The sequence below is a fragment of the Telopea speciosissima genome, chromosome 3, assembly GCF_018873765.1.
Source record: "Telopea speciosissima isolate NSW1024214 ecotype Mountain lineage chromosome 3, Tspe_v1, whole genome shotgun sequence".
Taxonomy (NCBI): Eukaryota; Viridiplantae; Streptophyta; class Magnoliopsida; order Proteales; family Proteaceae; genus Telopea; species Telopea speciosissima.
The window spans coordinates 6,310,123-6,323,320 of record NC_057918.1 but is presented as its reverse complement, the minus strand read 5'-3'; the positions used below and the strand labels follow the sequence as shown (position 1 = coordinate 6,323,320).

Below are 13,198 nucleotides of genomic sequence, written 5' to 3'. Positions count from 1 at the left end.
TTGGATTCATCCAAAGGAAACATAGAAAAGAGAGAGAGAGAGGATGGAAAGAAGGAAATAAACTTCTAGAATTGCACTCTATAATTCAAACCCAAATCCCACATATATGTTAAAACTGATAGAATATTATAGTCTCCTCAGTTAAGGCTTGCATCACATAAAACCTTAATCTTTCTAACTGAAGCCATTAAACTAAAAGTTGCCACAAAATAAGATTACTTACCATGAGAGACAAACCCTAGCTAGATATGTCCAAGTCTGATTCACATTTTGCCACCACCACCACCACCATGAATATTTCCTGAAGGATTATCAGGCCAAGGGGGAGGAGGAGGAGGGTATTGAAAAGGCAAATCAGAAGCCAGGTAAAAAGAACCTCCTCCACCTTCTCCCATCCTTCTACCAAAGTCCAAAGACCTCCGGCGAGGTATGGGTATTTGAAGCTGTGCAGGCAATGCCGCCGGAATTTGGTTACTGGCATATCGAATCAGATCAGCATTGGCAGCATCTAATTCCTTTTGAAGCCTTTGAACCTGTCTTTGTAGGAAAGAGATAGCCCCTACACATCCATAGACTGGATCTTTAATTCTTGCTTCGGCTTCGTAGGCAAGGGAGTTCACTGCATCTTCTCTTTGATGTTGGGGGAGTTCATTGAGTATCTTTGTAACATTACTAGCACCAAAGATCTTGTGAACAGTAGCAAATTTCTGTGGCTCTTCTGGTGGGAAATAAGGTGCAAAGATGCAACCAGACATGCACTTCCTCCTTAAGAACTTGCAAGCCGCACAGGGTGAGCTGGAAGAGCTTGATGAAGCCATCTTTACTTCTGTCGTCAACAATATAAACCACTAAACAGATCAACCATGAAATATGAAAGATTTCATGCACTTTCTCTTAAAGACAATTTTAGAACTAATTTTAAAGACACTAGTTCTTAAATTCCTTTAGTTTATTGAAGGTAAATGGTTAATTTTGTCCATTCTCCTCCCCCCCTCTTTTTCTCTCAATTATATGGACACCAGCCACTGAAGATATACACATAGAATCTAGGGCACAGATTTTCTCTCTGAGACTCCTTCATTTCATGGAATTCAGTTACAACTAATTGAGAATAGTATCTTTTTTGGCACAACCCTAATCAGAGACTGAAACCCAAGGTCATGTGGTATCTCTATAGCTTATCTAACCAAAAAATATATATAAATAAATAAAGGAAAAAACGGAAAGAAAATAATGGTCAAAAAGGGCAGCTGCATGTGCTTACCTGTCTGTGATCTGGGTTTCTTGACCAGAAAAGAAACGAGTAGTACTTTTTTTTTTTCCCTTGTATGAGCTCTTTCAAGATCTGTTATTTGATTCTTCCGAGATCAATGGAACTGTTTCTATTGAATGGTAACAGTTCACTGAAGTTTGAGTCCTAAAAGAGGAAACCCTAATTGGAGAAGGAAGGGACAGAAAATTTTCAGTAGCTAAAGGGAAGGGATGATGGGGGATGAAGGCAAAGAGCATTTTTAGTGAATAGAAAAGGAAAGAGAAAGGACAAGGGGGTAAATAAATGGGAGAGTTGATGGTTGTCTAAAAAGAATGACTATGACACTGTACTTATTTTATCAGGGGCTACTACATTTCACCTGTCCCCTTCTGGTCTGACTCCCTTATTTCCCACAAATATATATATTTATATATATATATTCTCTTAATAAGGCTCATAATCTTATTAACTTTTTAATAAATTCAGAAAAAATAATCATAATAAAATAAGAAGACCAAGAGAAAAGAGAAAAGGGGTCATCTTAAATTACATTACATTAGGTAGTGTGATACATCCAATATTCATCGGGCCAATCAGTGGCCGCCACGTGTCACAGGGCGACCCGCTCCAGAACCAAGGGAAACGAACCAGGGTCCCAATACCCGGGCGCGGCCAGCACCAAGGCGTGGCCTCCACTCGGGCGCAGCCTCACCTAGGCGTGGCCACAACCAGGAGGCCTCTCACCCAGGCGCGGCCACACCCAGCGCTGCCACACCCAGCGCGGCCCGCACCCAGCGCGGCTCGCACCCAGCGCGGCCACACCCAGCGCGCTCCGCACCCAGCGCGGCTTGCACCGTGCGCGGCTCGCACCCAGCGCGGCCTCGCACCCAGCGCGGCCTCGCACTGGGGCGGCTCGCACCCAGGCGCGGCCACCACTCAGGCGTAGCCTCACCAAGGCGTGGCCACACCCAGGCGCGGCCACACCCAGGCGCGGCCACCACTCAGGCGCGGCCACATCCAGGAGCGGCCTCTCACCCAGGCGCGGCCACCACTCAGGCGCGACCTCACCTAGGTGCGGCTACACATCCGGGCGCGGCCTCACCCAGGCACAGCATCGTGGGCACAAACGTGAGGTGGGGGCCACTCACCTATGACCCGATCGTATCGCTACAAGACTCATGTCACCACCAGGACTCTAGACCACCGCTTAGAAGTCACATCATCCAGACGGATTCAAGCACCAAGGACGTTATCACCATACGCGGGTATCTATCCACCAAGGATCCTGATGCCACCAGGACACTCCCTCCCACGGGGAGATTGCCAATCAGGATAGAGTCCCGTTACCCAGGGCCTCTATCCACTCAACGGCACAATCGCCATCAAACTAGGACTCTCCACACCGCCATATGCTACTATAAAAGGCAAGGTACACAACCCCATCGAGGACATCTAAACTCATACTGAATAATCACTATTCATCTATTTGCGCCAGGAGATCTAACTTTGGCACCGAAGAGCCCTAGGCCGGGACCACACCGGTTCTCTCTGATTGACCCCTTTGGTCCACTTGCAGGTGACGGCACTCGAAGGACCGCTCGACGATTTCTTGACGCAACAGATTTGCGCCGTCTGTGGGAACGACGCTAGCCATTACAGCTACTAGCTCGCTTCCATACTCATTCAATGGCACGAAGGAAGACTACCACCACCAACAACGGAGCAAGGAACGGATCACCACCCCCAGAGGGCTCTCGCCGCAGAGCCAACGACCAGGACCATGTCCCTCTGGAGGAGGAGATCCCCCTTAATGACCAGTTCGTGATCGCCGAGCCCAACAATGACGAGGCCAACGATGTGGTGGTGGAGGTGACACCTGACCCCAATGCTCCAGCCACTGTAGGTCAGATCAACGACCTGCAACGACAGATCCTCGGTGAACAACGACTCTTTCGAGAATACCTGACGCAGCGTGCGACATCTCACCGTCGGAGGACTTCACCAGGCAAGGGTGGAGTCCATACCTCAACAAGAGCCAAACCCTAGGAGATCATCTCCCGGGCGCGAGATCGAGAGACTTGCGCGACAGGGCAACCCCCACTCCGCGGGGGAGCCTTCCCAAGATCCCAGGAGAACAAGAGACCTCTCACCACGGTCAGAACGTGGGAGGACGCCAACACCCAGGGCGAGGGTGTCTAGCCCGCAGAGATCGGTCCGGAGGTCCGTGTTCGACGGACGACTGGAAGAAAGTCACCTACCACGACGAAGCCGGACCTACAGAGAGGAAAGCCCCTCACCTTCACGGCAGGATTCATCACGGCGTGACCATTCCCCATCCCACCAACACTCAAGGCGGGAGGGGACATCCAGGAGAGAGCGTGAACGAGGTCGCAGCGAACGTCCACCAGCGTGGGGGCGGAACACGGGACGAGGAGCTCGATCAAAGACTCCGCGACCTGGATGAGAAGTCGGAAGGGTTGAAGAAGCAGACCAAAGGCGAGACACATTCCATACCTGGACAACACCCCTTCTCGGCAGAGATCATGTCAGCCACACTACCTTCCAGGTTTCGACTACCCACCTTTGAACTCTACAGTGGTACCACTGACCCTAATGACCACATCAACTACTTTAATGGCATGATGACGCTGTATGGGGGGTCGGACGTGGTATCCTGTCGGGCATTCCCTGCGTCCCTTAAGGAAGCAGCCACATCATGGTTCTCCAGGCTACGACCGAGATCTATATGCTCGTTTGCAGAGGTATGTGAACAGTTCGTCACCCGTTTCCAAAGCAGCGTCAAGCAGAAGAAGACCACCGTCAATCTACTAAACGTGGTACAGAACCCTGGGGAATCTCTCAGGGAATACGTTACCAGGTTCACCAAGGAGTCCCTGGAGGTTCGGGACTTGGATGACCAGACACAGCATGCAGCCCTAGCAGGAGGTATTAGGGACCTGGACTTGATCAAGGACCTGGCACGTCATGAGACCAGGACTATGAAAGAGCTCCTGGAGCGGTGCAACGAGTTTGCAAATATGGCCGAGGTACTACAAGCTAGAACAAAAATAATCGAGGCCAAGCCACAGGACAACAAGAGGCCAGCACCTGATGACCGCAAAGAGGGTAAGAGGTCAAGGACAGAGCGCCGACAAGAGCAGAGCGACCGCCCATCCAGGAGGACAGACCGCCGCCCAGAGAGAAGTGAGAGGGCAAGCACCCCTGAGTTCACACCACTGAACACCACCAGGTCCCAGATACTCATGCAGATCCAGGACCGTGACCTACTCCATTGGCCACGACCCATGTTAGCAGCGCCAGAGAAGCGAAACCCTAACAAATATTGTCTCTTCCACAAAGAGAATGGGCACGACACAGAGGAGTGCTATCAATTGAAGAGAGAGATAGAACAACTGGTAAAAGCAGGAAGCTTGAACAAATATGTGAAGGGGAGACGTGACAACCGCTCAGGCCAAGGAGATAGAGGTCGCGACGGAGACAGAGTAGAGCCGAGACGAGAAGAAAGAAGAACAGATCAAGAGAGAGACCGCCCAGAAGAGCGGAGAGATGCCACAGAACCTAGTGGCACCAAGGGACCTCCCATCCTCACCATACTTGGAGGACCAGGGCAAGAGTCCACCAGAAAAGCTAAAGCTCATGCCAGGTTCGTGGGAGTGGCAGAGAAGCCCAGCAAGATAGCCAAGACTGAGGCGGTGATCTCCTTCTCAGATGAAGACTTGGAAGGACTAAACTTCCCGCATGAAGATGCCCTGGTAGTACAGGTGGAGGTAGCCAATCGACCTGTACACAGGGTATTGATAGACACAGGGGCGTCCGTTGACGTACTCTCCTTGGACGCCTATCGACAGTTCGGGTTCGGGGACGACCAGCTCAAACCAGAGCCCACTTATCTCCATGGATTCTCGGTGCCACCGCCTCCATCAGAGGTACCATAGAGCTACCCGTCACCTTCGGGGTACACCCTCAACAAGTAACCATCATGGTAAACTTCATGGTAGTCAAGTCCGTGGTGTCCTTCAACGGCCTCTTAGGGCGACCATCACTGACAGCCGTAGAGGAGTCATATCACCACTTCACCAAGATGAAGTTCCCCACCGAGAATGGGGTAGGCGAAGTCCGAGGAGATCGAAGAAAGCAAGGAGTGCTACGCCACCTTCATGAAAAAGAATAATGGCAACACGTGGAATGGCACTATGCCTAGAGAGCATGATCATGACTGAGAGATGAACTGACAGAGAGAGAAGGGGAAGGCCAGTGGAAGACCTCATCCCATGGCCCTCGGCCAGGATGACCCCTCCAAGGTCGTTCAGTCGGCTCATTGCTAAGCAAGGAACAAAAGAAGGGCTTGGACACCTCCTCCAAGCGAACATGGATGTCTTCGCATGGTCGACCTCCGACATGCCAGGAATACCACGTTCTATAGTGGAACACCGACTACATGTCGACCCAACCAGGAAGCCCATTCAACAGAAGCGGCGTAACATCGCCCTTGACCGACAAGCAGCAATCAAGGAGGAGGTCGAGAAGTTAAGCCGATCAGGGTTCATCAGAAAGGAGAAGTTCCCAACATGGCTCGCCAACGTGGTCATGGTACCAAAGCCAAGTGGGAAGTGGAGGATGTGTGTCGACTACACCGACCTGAACAAGGCATGCCCAAAAGATGAGTACCCACCGCCCGGATCGACCCCATCGACGACGCCACCGCCGCCATGAGATGCTGAGTTTCATGGACGCCTACTCCGGATACAACCGATCCTCATGTATGAGGATGACGAGTCTTACACCGCATTCCGGACGGACAAAGAGAACTACTGCTACAACGTCATGCCGTTCGGGTTAAAGAATGCAGAGGCCACCTACCAGAGAATGGTCAACAAGATGTTCGAGGAGCAGATCGGGCGCAACATGGAGGTATATGTGGATGACATGCTTGTGAAAAGCGTCCACACCAACCAACACCGACCGACCTAGAGGAAGCCTTCGCGATCGAGGAGGAACCGGATGAAGCTAAACCCCGCAAAGTGCGCCTTCGGTGTAACGTCGGGAAAATTCCTGGGGTTCATGGTCTCGGTCAGTGGAATAGAAGCTAACCCATCTAAGATCAAGGCCATCCAAGAGATGGCACCTCCTCGAACGGTCGGGAAGTGCGAGAGGTTGAATGGGAGGGTCGCCGCCCTTTCCAGGTTCGTGTCACGATCGGTGATAAGTGCTTACCATTCTTCAAAACATTGAAGAACCTCCGAGCCCTAAGGACTTCACATGGACGGAAGAGTGCCAAAAGGCGTTCGGAGAATTGAAGGAGTACCTAGAGAGCCCACCCCTGGGGCGACCGGAACCTAACGAAGAGTTGCGGCTATACCGGCCGCCACCCTGTCGCGCGTCGGCGCGATCGCTGAAGGAAGAAGACAAAGTCCAGAGGCCCATCTACTACGTCGCCATGTCCCGATCGATGCAGAGACCAGGTACACTAGGATCGAGAAGGTAGCCTATGCATTGGTAATGGCAGCCAGGAAGCTACGACCATACTTCCAAGCCCATACCATCGCAGTCCCTCACACCTACCCTTGAAGAAGATATTGCACAAGCCGGCGTCTCCTGGACGATTGATAGCATGGGCGGTGGAGTTAAGTGAGCATGACATCAAGTTCCAACCAAAGACAGCCATCAAAGGCCAGGCTCTTGCAGATTTCATTGCAGAGTGTACCCAGTCTGAGATCGAGTCACAAACAGGGGAGCCCGAAGAGAAGGATCACGGATCGTGGGACATGTTCGTGGACGGGTCGAGCAATGCGGCGTTGGGCTCATATTAACCAGCCCCGAGGGATTTCGTATCCAATATGCTCTGCGGTTCACCTTCCAAGCATCCAATAACGAAGCAGAGTACGAGGCATTACTAGCTGGACTCCGGGTGGCCAAAGCCATCCAAGTCACACACCTATCCACCCGGAGCGACTCCCAGCTCGTGGTGAACCAGGTGAATGGAGAGTATGAGGCAAAAGATGAGAGGATGGCATCATACCTAGCACGCGCTCAAGCATTGATCGAGGGTTTCGAGAAGTTTGAGATGGTTCGAGTTCCCAGGGAGGAGAACGTCGCCGCTGATGCCCTATCCAGGCTAGCCAATGAGGAACTCCGAAATTTGGCTAGCGCAGTCTATGTTGAGATCCTGCATGAGCCAACGTATAAGGAAAAGCAGGTTAATGAGATCACGGAGGGACCTAGCTGGATGGACCCTCTACTCAACTACCTCCAGAACGATGTCTTACCAGAAGACAAGGCCGAAGCAAGGAAGATCAAGATGAGAGCTGCAAAGTACACCGTCCTAGACGGGGTACTGTACAAGCGGGGGGCAATAGCACCACTACTCCGGTGCCTAGGACCAAAGGGGGCAGAGTACGCCCTAGCCAAAGTCCATGAGGGGATATGTGGAAGCCACATGGGGGGACGAGCCCTAGCCTACAAAATCCTCCGCCAGGGACTATACTGGCCACGAATGCAAGAGGAGGCCATCCAATATGCCAAGAAGTGCGAGCAATGTCAGTTGTTCGCCCCAGTACCCCATCTACCCGCCACCAAGCTGACATCAATCCTCAATCCCATACCTTTTGCCATGTGGGGACTAGACATCTTGGGCAACTTCACCGCATCACCAGGAAACAGAAAGTACCTGGTCGTTGCGATCGACTACTTCACCAAGTGGGTTGAAGCTAAACCCTTGGCCAAGATAACAGAGACAGAGATGGAGAAGTTCGTCGGCGACGACGTCATCTACAGATTCGGGGTACCACGGATCCTCGTCTCAGACAATGGGAAACAATTCAACAACCCTAAATTCCAAGCATTCTGTCACAGCTACAACATCGACTATCGGCCTGTGTCGGTAGCATACCCACAGGCCAATGGTCAGGTGGAGGTCACCAACAGAACGCTACTGGAAGGAGTCAAGAAAAGGCTAGAAGGAGCCAAAGGCAAGTGGGTAGAAGAGCTACCAAGCGTCCTGTGGGCATACCGAACTACAGTGCGGACGCCCACAGGAGAGAGCCCATTCCGCCTAGCATATGGCACTGAAGCATTGGCGCCGGTAGAGGTCTGCGCTATGTCCCATAGGGTTCTGCACTTCAATGAACGCACTTATGTCGACGGACTGCGGGCGAACCTAGACTTTATAGATGAGGTCCGCGAAAAGCACTACTAAGGAACGTCGCCTACCAAGAACGTCGCCAAGTACTATAACGCCAGGGTCAAGGAAAGGCTATTCCACCAGGGAGATTTAGTACTACGGAGGGCAAGCGCATCGCAGCCACAGAAGGCGGGGAAGCTGTCACCCAACTGGGAAGGACCCTACATAGTCTCCAAGCAGATACGCCCAGGGACTTACCGCTTGAAGACTCCAGGGGGCAAGAAGGTAGACCGTACCTGGAACTCAGAACATCTGAAGAAGTACTACCAGTAGAAGCATAGCAGAGTAGTGGTAGTGGTAACAGAAGCAGTAGCAGTAGGAGTAGCAGTAGACAACATCTAAGACAATGTGAATTTCAGTCAAAATAAAGAAATGTTGCAAGAATACTTGTCTTCTCCTACCACTCAATCGAATCACGGCCACTACACTAAGGCGGTATGCCAACATCGAGGCTTCGTGCCTAAGGCGGTATGCCAACATCGAGGCTTCGGGCCTAAGGCGGTATGCCAACATCGAGGCTTCGTGCCTAAGGCGGTATGCCAACATCGAGGCTTCGTGCCTAAGGCGTATGCCAACATCGAGGCTTCGTGCCTAAGACGATATGCCAACACTGAGGCTTCGTGCCTAAGGCGATATGCCAACACTGAGGCTTCGTGCCTAAGGCGACATGCCAACACTGAGGCTTCGTGCCTAAGGCGACATGCCAATATTGAGGCTTTATGCCTAAGGTGACATGCCAACACTGAGGCTTCGTGCCTAAGGCGATATGCCAACATTGAGGCTTCGTGCCTAAGGCGATATGCCAACACTGAGGCTTCGCGCCTAAGGGGATATGCCAACATTGAGGCTTCGTGCCTAAGGCGATATGCCAACACTGAGGCTTCATGCCTAAGGCGATATGCCAACACTGAGGCTTCGGGCCTAAGGCGATATGACAACATTGAGGCTTCGTGCCTAAGGCGATATGCCAACACTGAGGCTTCATGCCTAAGGCGATATGCCAACACTGAGGCTTTATGCCTAAGGCGACATGCCAACACTGAGGCTTCGTGCCTAAGGCGATATGCCAACACTGAGGCTTCATGCCTAAGGCGACATGCCAACACTGAGGCTTCGTGCCTAAGGCGATATGCCAACACTGAGGCTTCATGCCTAAGGCGACATGCCAACATTGAGGCTTTATGCCTAAGGCAACATGCCAACACTGAGGCTTCATGCCTAAGGCGACGTGCCACCACTGACGTTGTATGCCTAAGGCGTCATACCAACACTGAGGCTCTACGCCTAAGGCGTTAACCCACCAAGGTCCAAGGATCACCAAGGCACGACGCCACTACCAAAATCCTATGACTATCAAGGGTTAAAAAGCATCAACGCACAAATGATCACCAGGAGACAATGCAATCAATATCAAAGCGACAAGGATCAAATCATATCAACATCTAAAGAAAGAGTCAAGTACATACAAAAGCAAGCATCACAATCCAAAAGTTATCATCAAAAAAGTCAACATCCAGAAAGAACATCTATAAAATCAGGGGGCATCTAATGGAGGAGCAGCCTCTGATCCAGAAGGAGACATCATATCAGCCTCAGCCGGACAAGCAACACTCTCCTCTGGTAAGACCGCACCCTCCTCTCTGTCACCACAACATCATCCTCGGGAGAGACACGAGCCACTATAGCGCTCGGCAAAAGCAGTAGTGACCTCGGGGAACCTTGAGAAGTCATAATCACGGGTCTTCTCCAGGATACGAACCGCCAAGTCCGAAGAAGTCAAGACGCTAGGAATGAAAGCCAACTTACTCCTAAGGTCACCAACAGAAATAGAAGCTCTGGAGGCCCTACGACCCCTACTAGGAGTGGAATCTCCAGAAACCTCCTCCTCTCCTTCACTACCAACAGGGGAAGGCAAAAAAGAAAAAGTATCCGCGGGGGAAGAAGACTCCTCAAGGGATCCAACCACGACCGCAGTCAGATCAGAGTCATTAGGTGATGACATGGATAAAATAATGAAGCAGACTAGCTACTTGCTCAGAGCAACGATCTCCCGCACAAGAAGCCGAAGAAAAAATGAAATGAAGACCACCGCAAAGTATAAACAAGAGATCCATCACAGACAAGAAGAAGGGGAGTGGACAAGCATGAGGGTCCATCACACCCACGCCGTGGCCACCATAGGCGCGGCCTCACATCCACAGGCACAGCCATCCCAGACGCAGCCTCACACCCGCAGGCGGCGGCCACCCAGGCGCTGCCTCACGCAGGCGCAGTGACCCAGCGGCCTCACGCCCGCAGGTGCGGCCACCCCAGGCGCGGCCTCGCTCCCGCAGGCGCGGCCTCACCTAGGGGCAGCCCTGCATAAAGGAAAAAAAAAAAAGAAAAAAGAAAGAGAAGGGGTCCGAACTTACCTCAAGGGGAAGGCGATGGCACTGGGAGGCAGGCACACGACGACGCGGCCACACCACTGGGGCACGGTCAAGTAACAGAGATCACAAGAGGGAAGGCACTCAAGCCAAGCACCACCCAAGCTTTCCAAGCAAACCAAGGCACCAAGACAACACAACCTCAACACAAGGACCCAAAATCAAGCAAAATAGATACTAGTGGAGGTGACCCAAAAACAAGCACATGGTGGGCACCAAAGAGAAGACAAAAGACAAAAAGGGGGAATTAAAGGAGAGCAAAAGAGGAGACAAGAAGTAAGAAAGAGAAATGAGAAGTGAAAGAAGAAGGGAGAGAAAGGAACATATACCTACAAAAAACAAAAAGAAAAAGTGTAGGAGGTAAGGTTTGAACCCCCAACCTCTCCTACCTCATTACTAGAGTTACGAGTGCAAGCCCCGCAAGGAAAGTCTGTTTGCGCGGACCCCTCACTATGTAAAGGCATCTACTCTCTTGGACATCCTATCCCAAGAGAGTGGGGGCAAATGATACATCCAATATTCATCGGGCCAATCAAGGCCGCCACGTGTCACAGGCGACCCGCTCCGAACCAAGGGAAACGAACCAGGGTCCCAATACCCGGCGCGGCCAACACCAAGGCGTAGCCTCCACTCGGCGCAGCCTCACCTAGGCGTGGCCACAACCAGGAGGCCTCTCACCCAGCGCGGCCACACCCAGCGCCGCCGCACCCAGCGCGCCACACCCAGCGCGGCTCGCACCCAGCGCTGCCACACCCAGGCTCGGCTGCACCAGCGCGCTCGCACCCAGCGCGCTGCACCAGCGCGCCCGCACCCAGCGCGGCCTGCACCAGCGCGGCCTGCACCCAGCGCGGCCTCGCACCCAGCGCGGCCTGCACCCAGCGCGGCCACCACTCGGCGTAGCCTCACCAAGCGTGGCCACACCCAGCGCGGCCACACCCAGGCGCGGCCACCACTCAGGCGCGGCCACATCCAGGAGCGGCCTCTCACCCAGGCGCGGCCTCACCCAGGCGCGGCCACCACTCAGGCGCGACCTTACCTAGGTGCGGCTACACATCCGGGCGCGGCCTCACCCAGGCACAGCATCATGGGCACAAACGTGAGGTGGGGGCCACTCACCTATGACCCGATCGTATCGCTACAAGACTCATGTCACCACCAGGACTCTAGACCACCGCTTAGAAGTCACGTCATCCAGACGGATTCAAGCACCAAGGACGTTAACACCATACGCGGGTATCTATCCACCAAGGATCCTGATGCCACCAGGACACTCCCTCCCACGGGGAGATGGCCAATCAGGATAGAGTCCCGTTACCCAGGGCCTCTATCCACTCAACGGCACAATCGCCATCAAACTAGGACTCTCCACACCGCCATATGCTACTATAAAAGGCAAGGTACACAACCCCATCGAGGACATCTAAACTCATACTGAATAATCACTATTCATCTGTTTGCGCCAGGAGATCTAACTTTGGCATCGGAGAGCCCTAGGCCGGGACCACACCGGTTCTCTCTGATTGACCCCTTTGGTCCACTTGCAGGTGACGGCACTCGAAGGACCGCTCGACGATTTCTTGACGCAACATAGTGCAACTGAATAATTTGATGCAATTTAGAAAAACTTACATAGTTGAGCTAGCTAGCATATATATGGTAGATGAATGTCTTGTATGTATAATAGGGAGATGTATATATAATAATGGAGATAAAGTTTTTTCTGAATTGTCTCAAATTATGTAGAACTTGATCTTTATAGAACTAAGAATTGAAATTGAAGAAGTTTATTAGTTGAAAGCAACCTTTTACCAAACTTTTATTGATGAAAGCAATCAGCCAACAGATTGTTCAGCCCAGAAAGAAAGGGTAGTTTTCTTATGAAATAATACAGCATTGCACATGAAGAGACATGTTTTATTACATCTTTTTGTTATTGGTGAAGTTTGATCTCACTCCAGAAAGTGCTGTGGTGATTCTTTGGCGGGTTGTTTCTCCTTCAAAACATGTCAGAATTGCCTAAAATTGCATATTGCAGTGTCGTAGGCCTGATTCCTGTAGAGCTCGTCGAGATCTTCGATTTGATATGTATTTCGACATATATTGGGTTCAGGTCTGAACTAGACCGAGTGGGTCTCTTGGGTCTCTAGGACAATTCAGTACTTTATGGGTTAGGGTTTTCCTACAAAGTGTTATCATCTCTTTGAGAGGAGTGTGCGATTGAGGGTTTGTAATTTTTTCTTCAGAGAAGTAGTGAAGCCGTTCTATTGCTTGGGCGTGGATGTAGCCTTCCTACTTGGGGGATGAACCATGTAAAATCTT

The 13,198-nt window shown here is 51.7% G+C and overlaps 1 protein-coding gene across 3 annotated transcripts; it reads right to left on the bottom strand.

Moving 5' to 3' along the window:
- Nucleotides 1–262: 262 nt before the first annotated feature.
- Nucleotides 263–1,562, bottom strand: LOC122653972 (LOB domain-containing protein 25). 3 transcript variants are annotated; one of them, XM_043847942.1, is made up of 2 exons: nucleotides 1,265–1,562; nucleotides 263–823 (listed from the first exon to the last, which is right to left on the bottom strand). In XM_043847942.1, exon 2 carries the CDS (start codon nucleotides 816–818, stop codon nucleotides 264–266), a length of 555 nt encoding a protein of 184 aa, XP_043703877.1. In that variant the 5' UTR covers nucleotides 819–823; nucleotides 1,265–1,562; the 3' UTR covers nucleotide 263. The 3 variants fall into 3 exon arrangements, with proteins under 3 accessions (XP_043703877.1, XP_043703876.1, XP_043703875.1); XM_043847941.1 differs by having other exon boundaries at nucleotides 263–826; nucleotides 1,311–1,562; XM_043847940.1 differs by having other exon boundaries at nucleotides 263–824; nucleotides 1,316–1,562.
- Nucleotides 1,563–13,198: the final 11,636 nt, after the last annotated feature.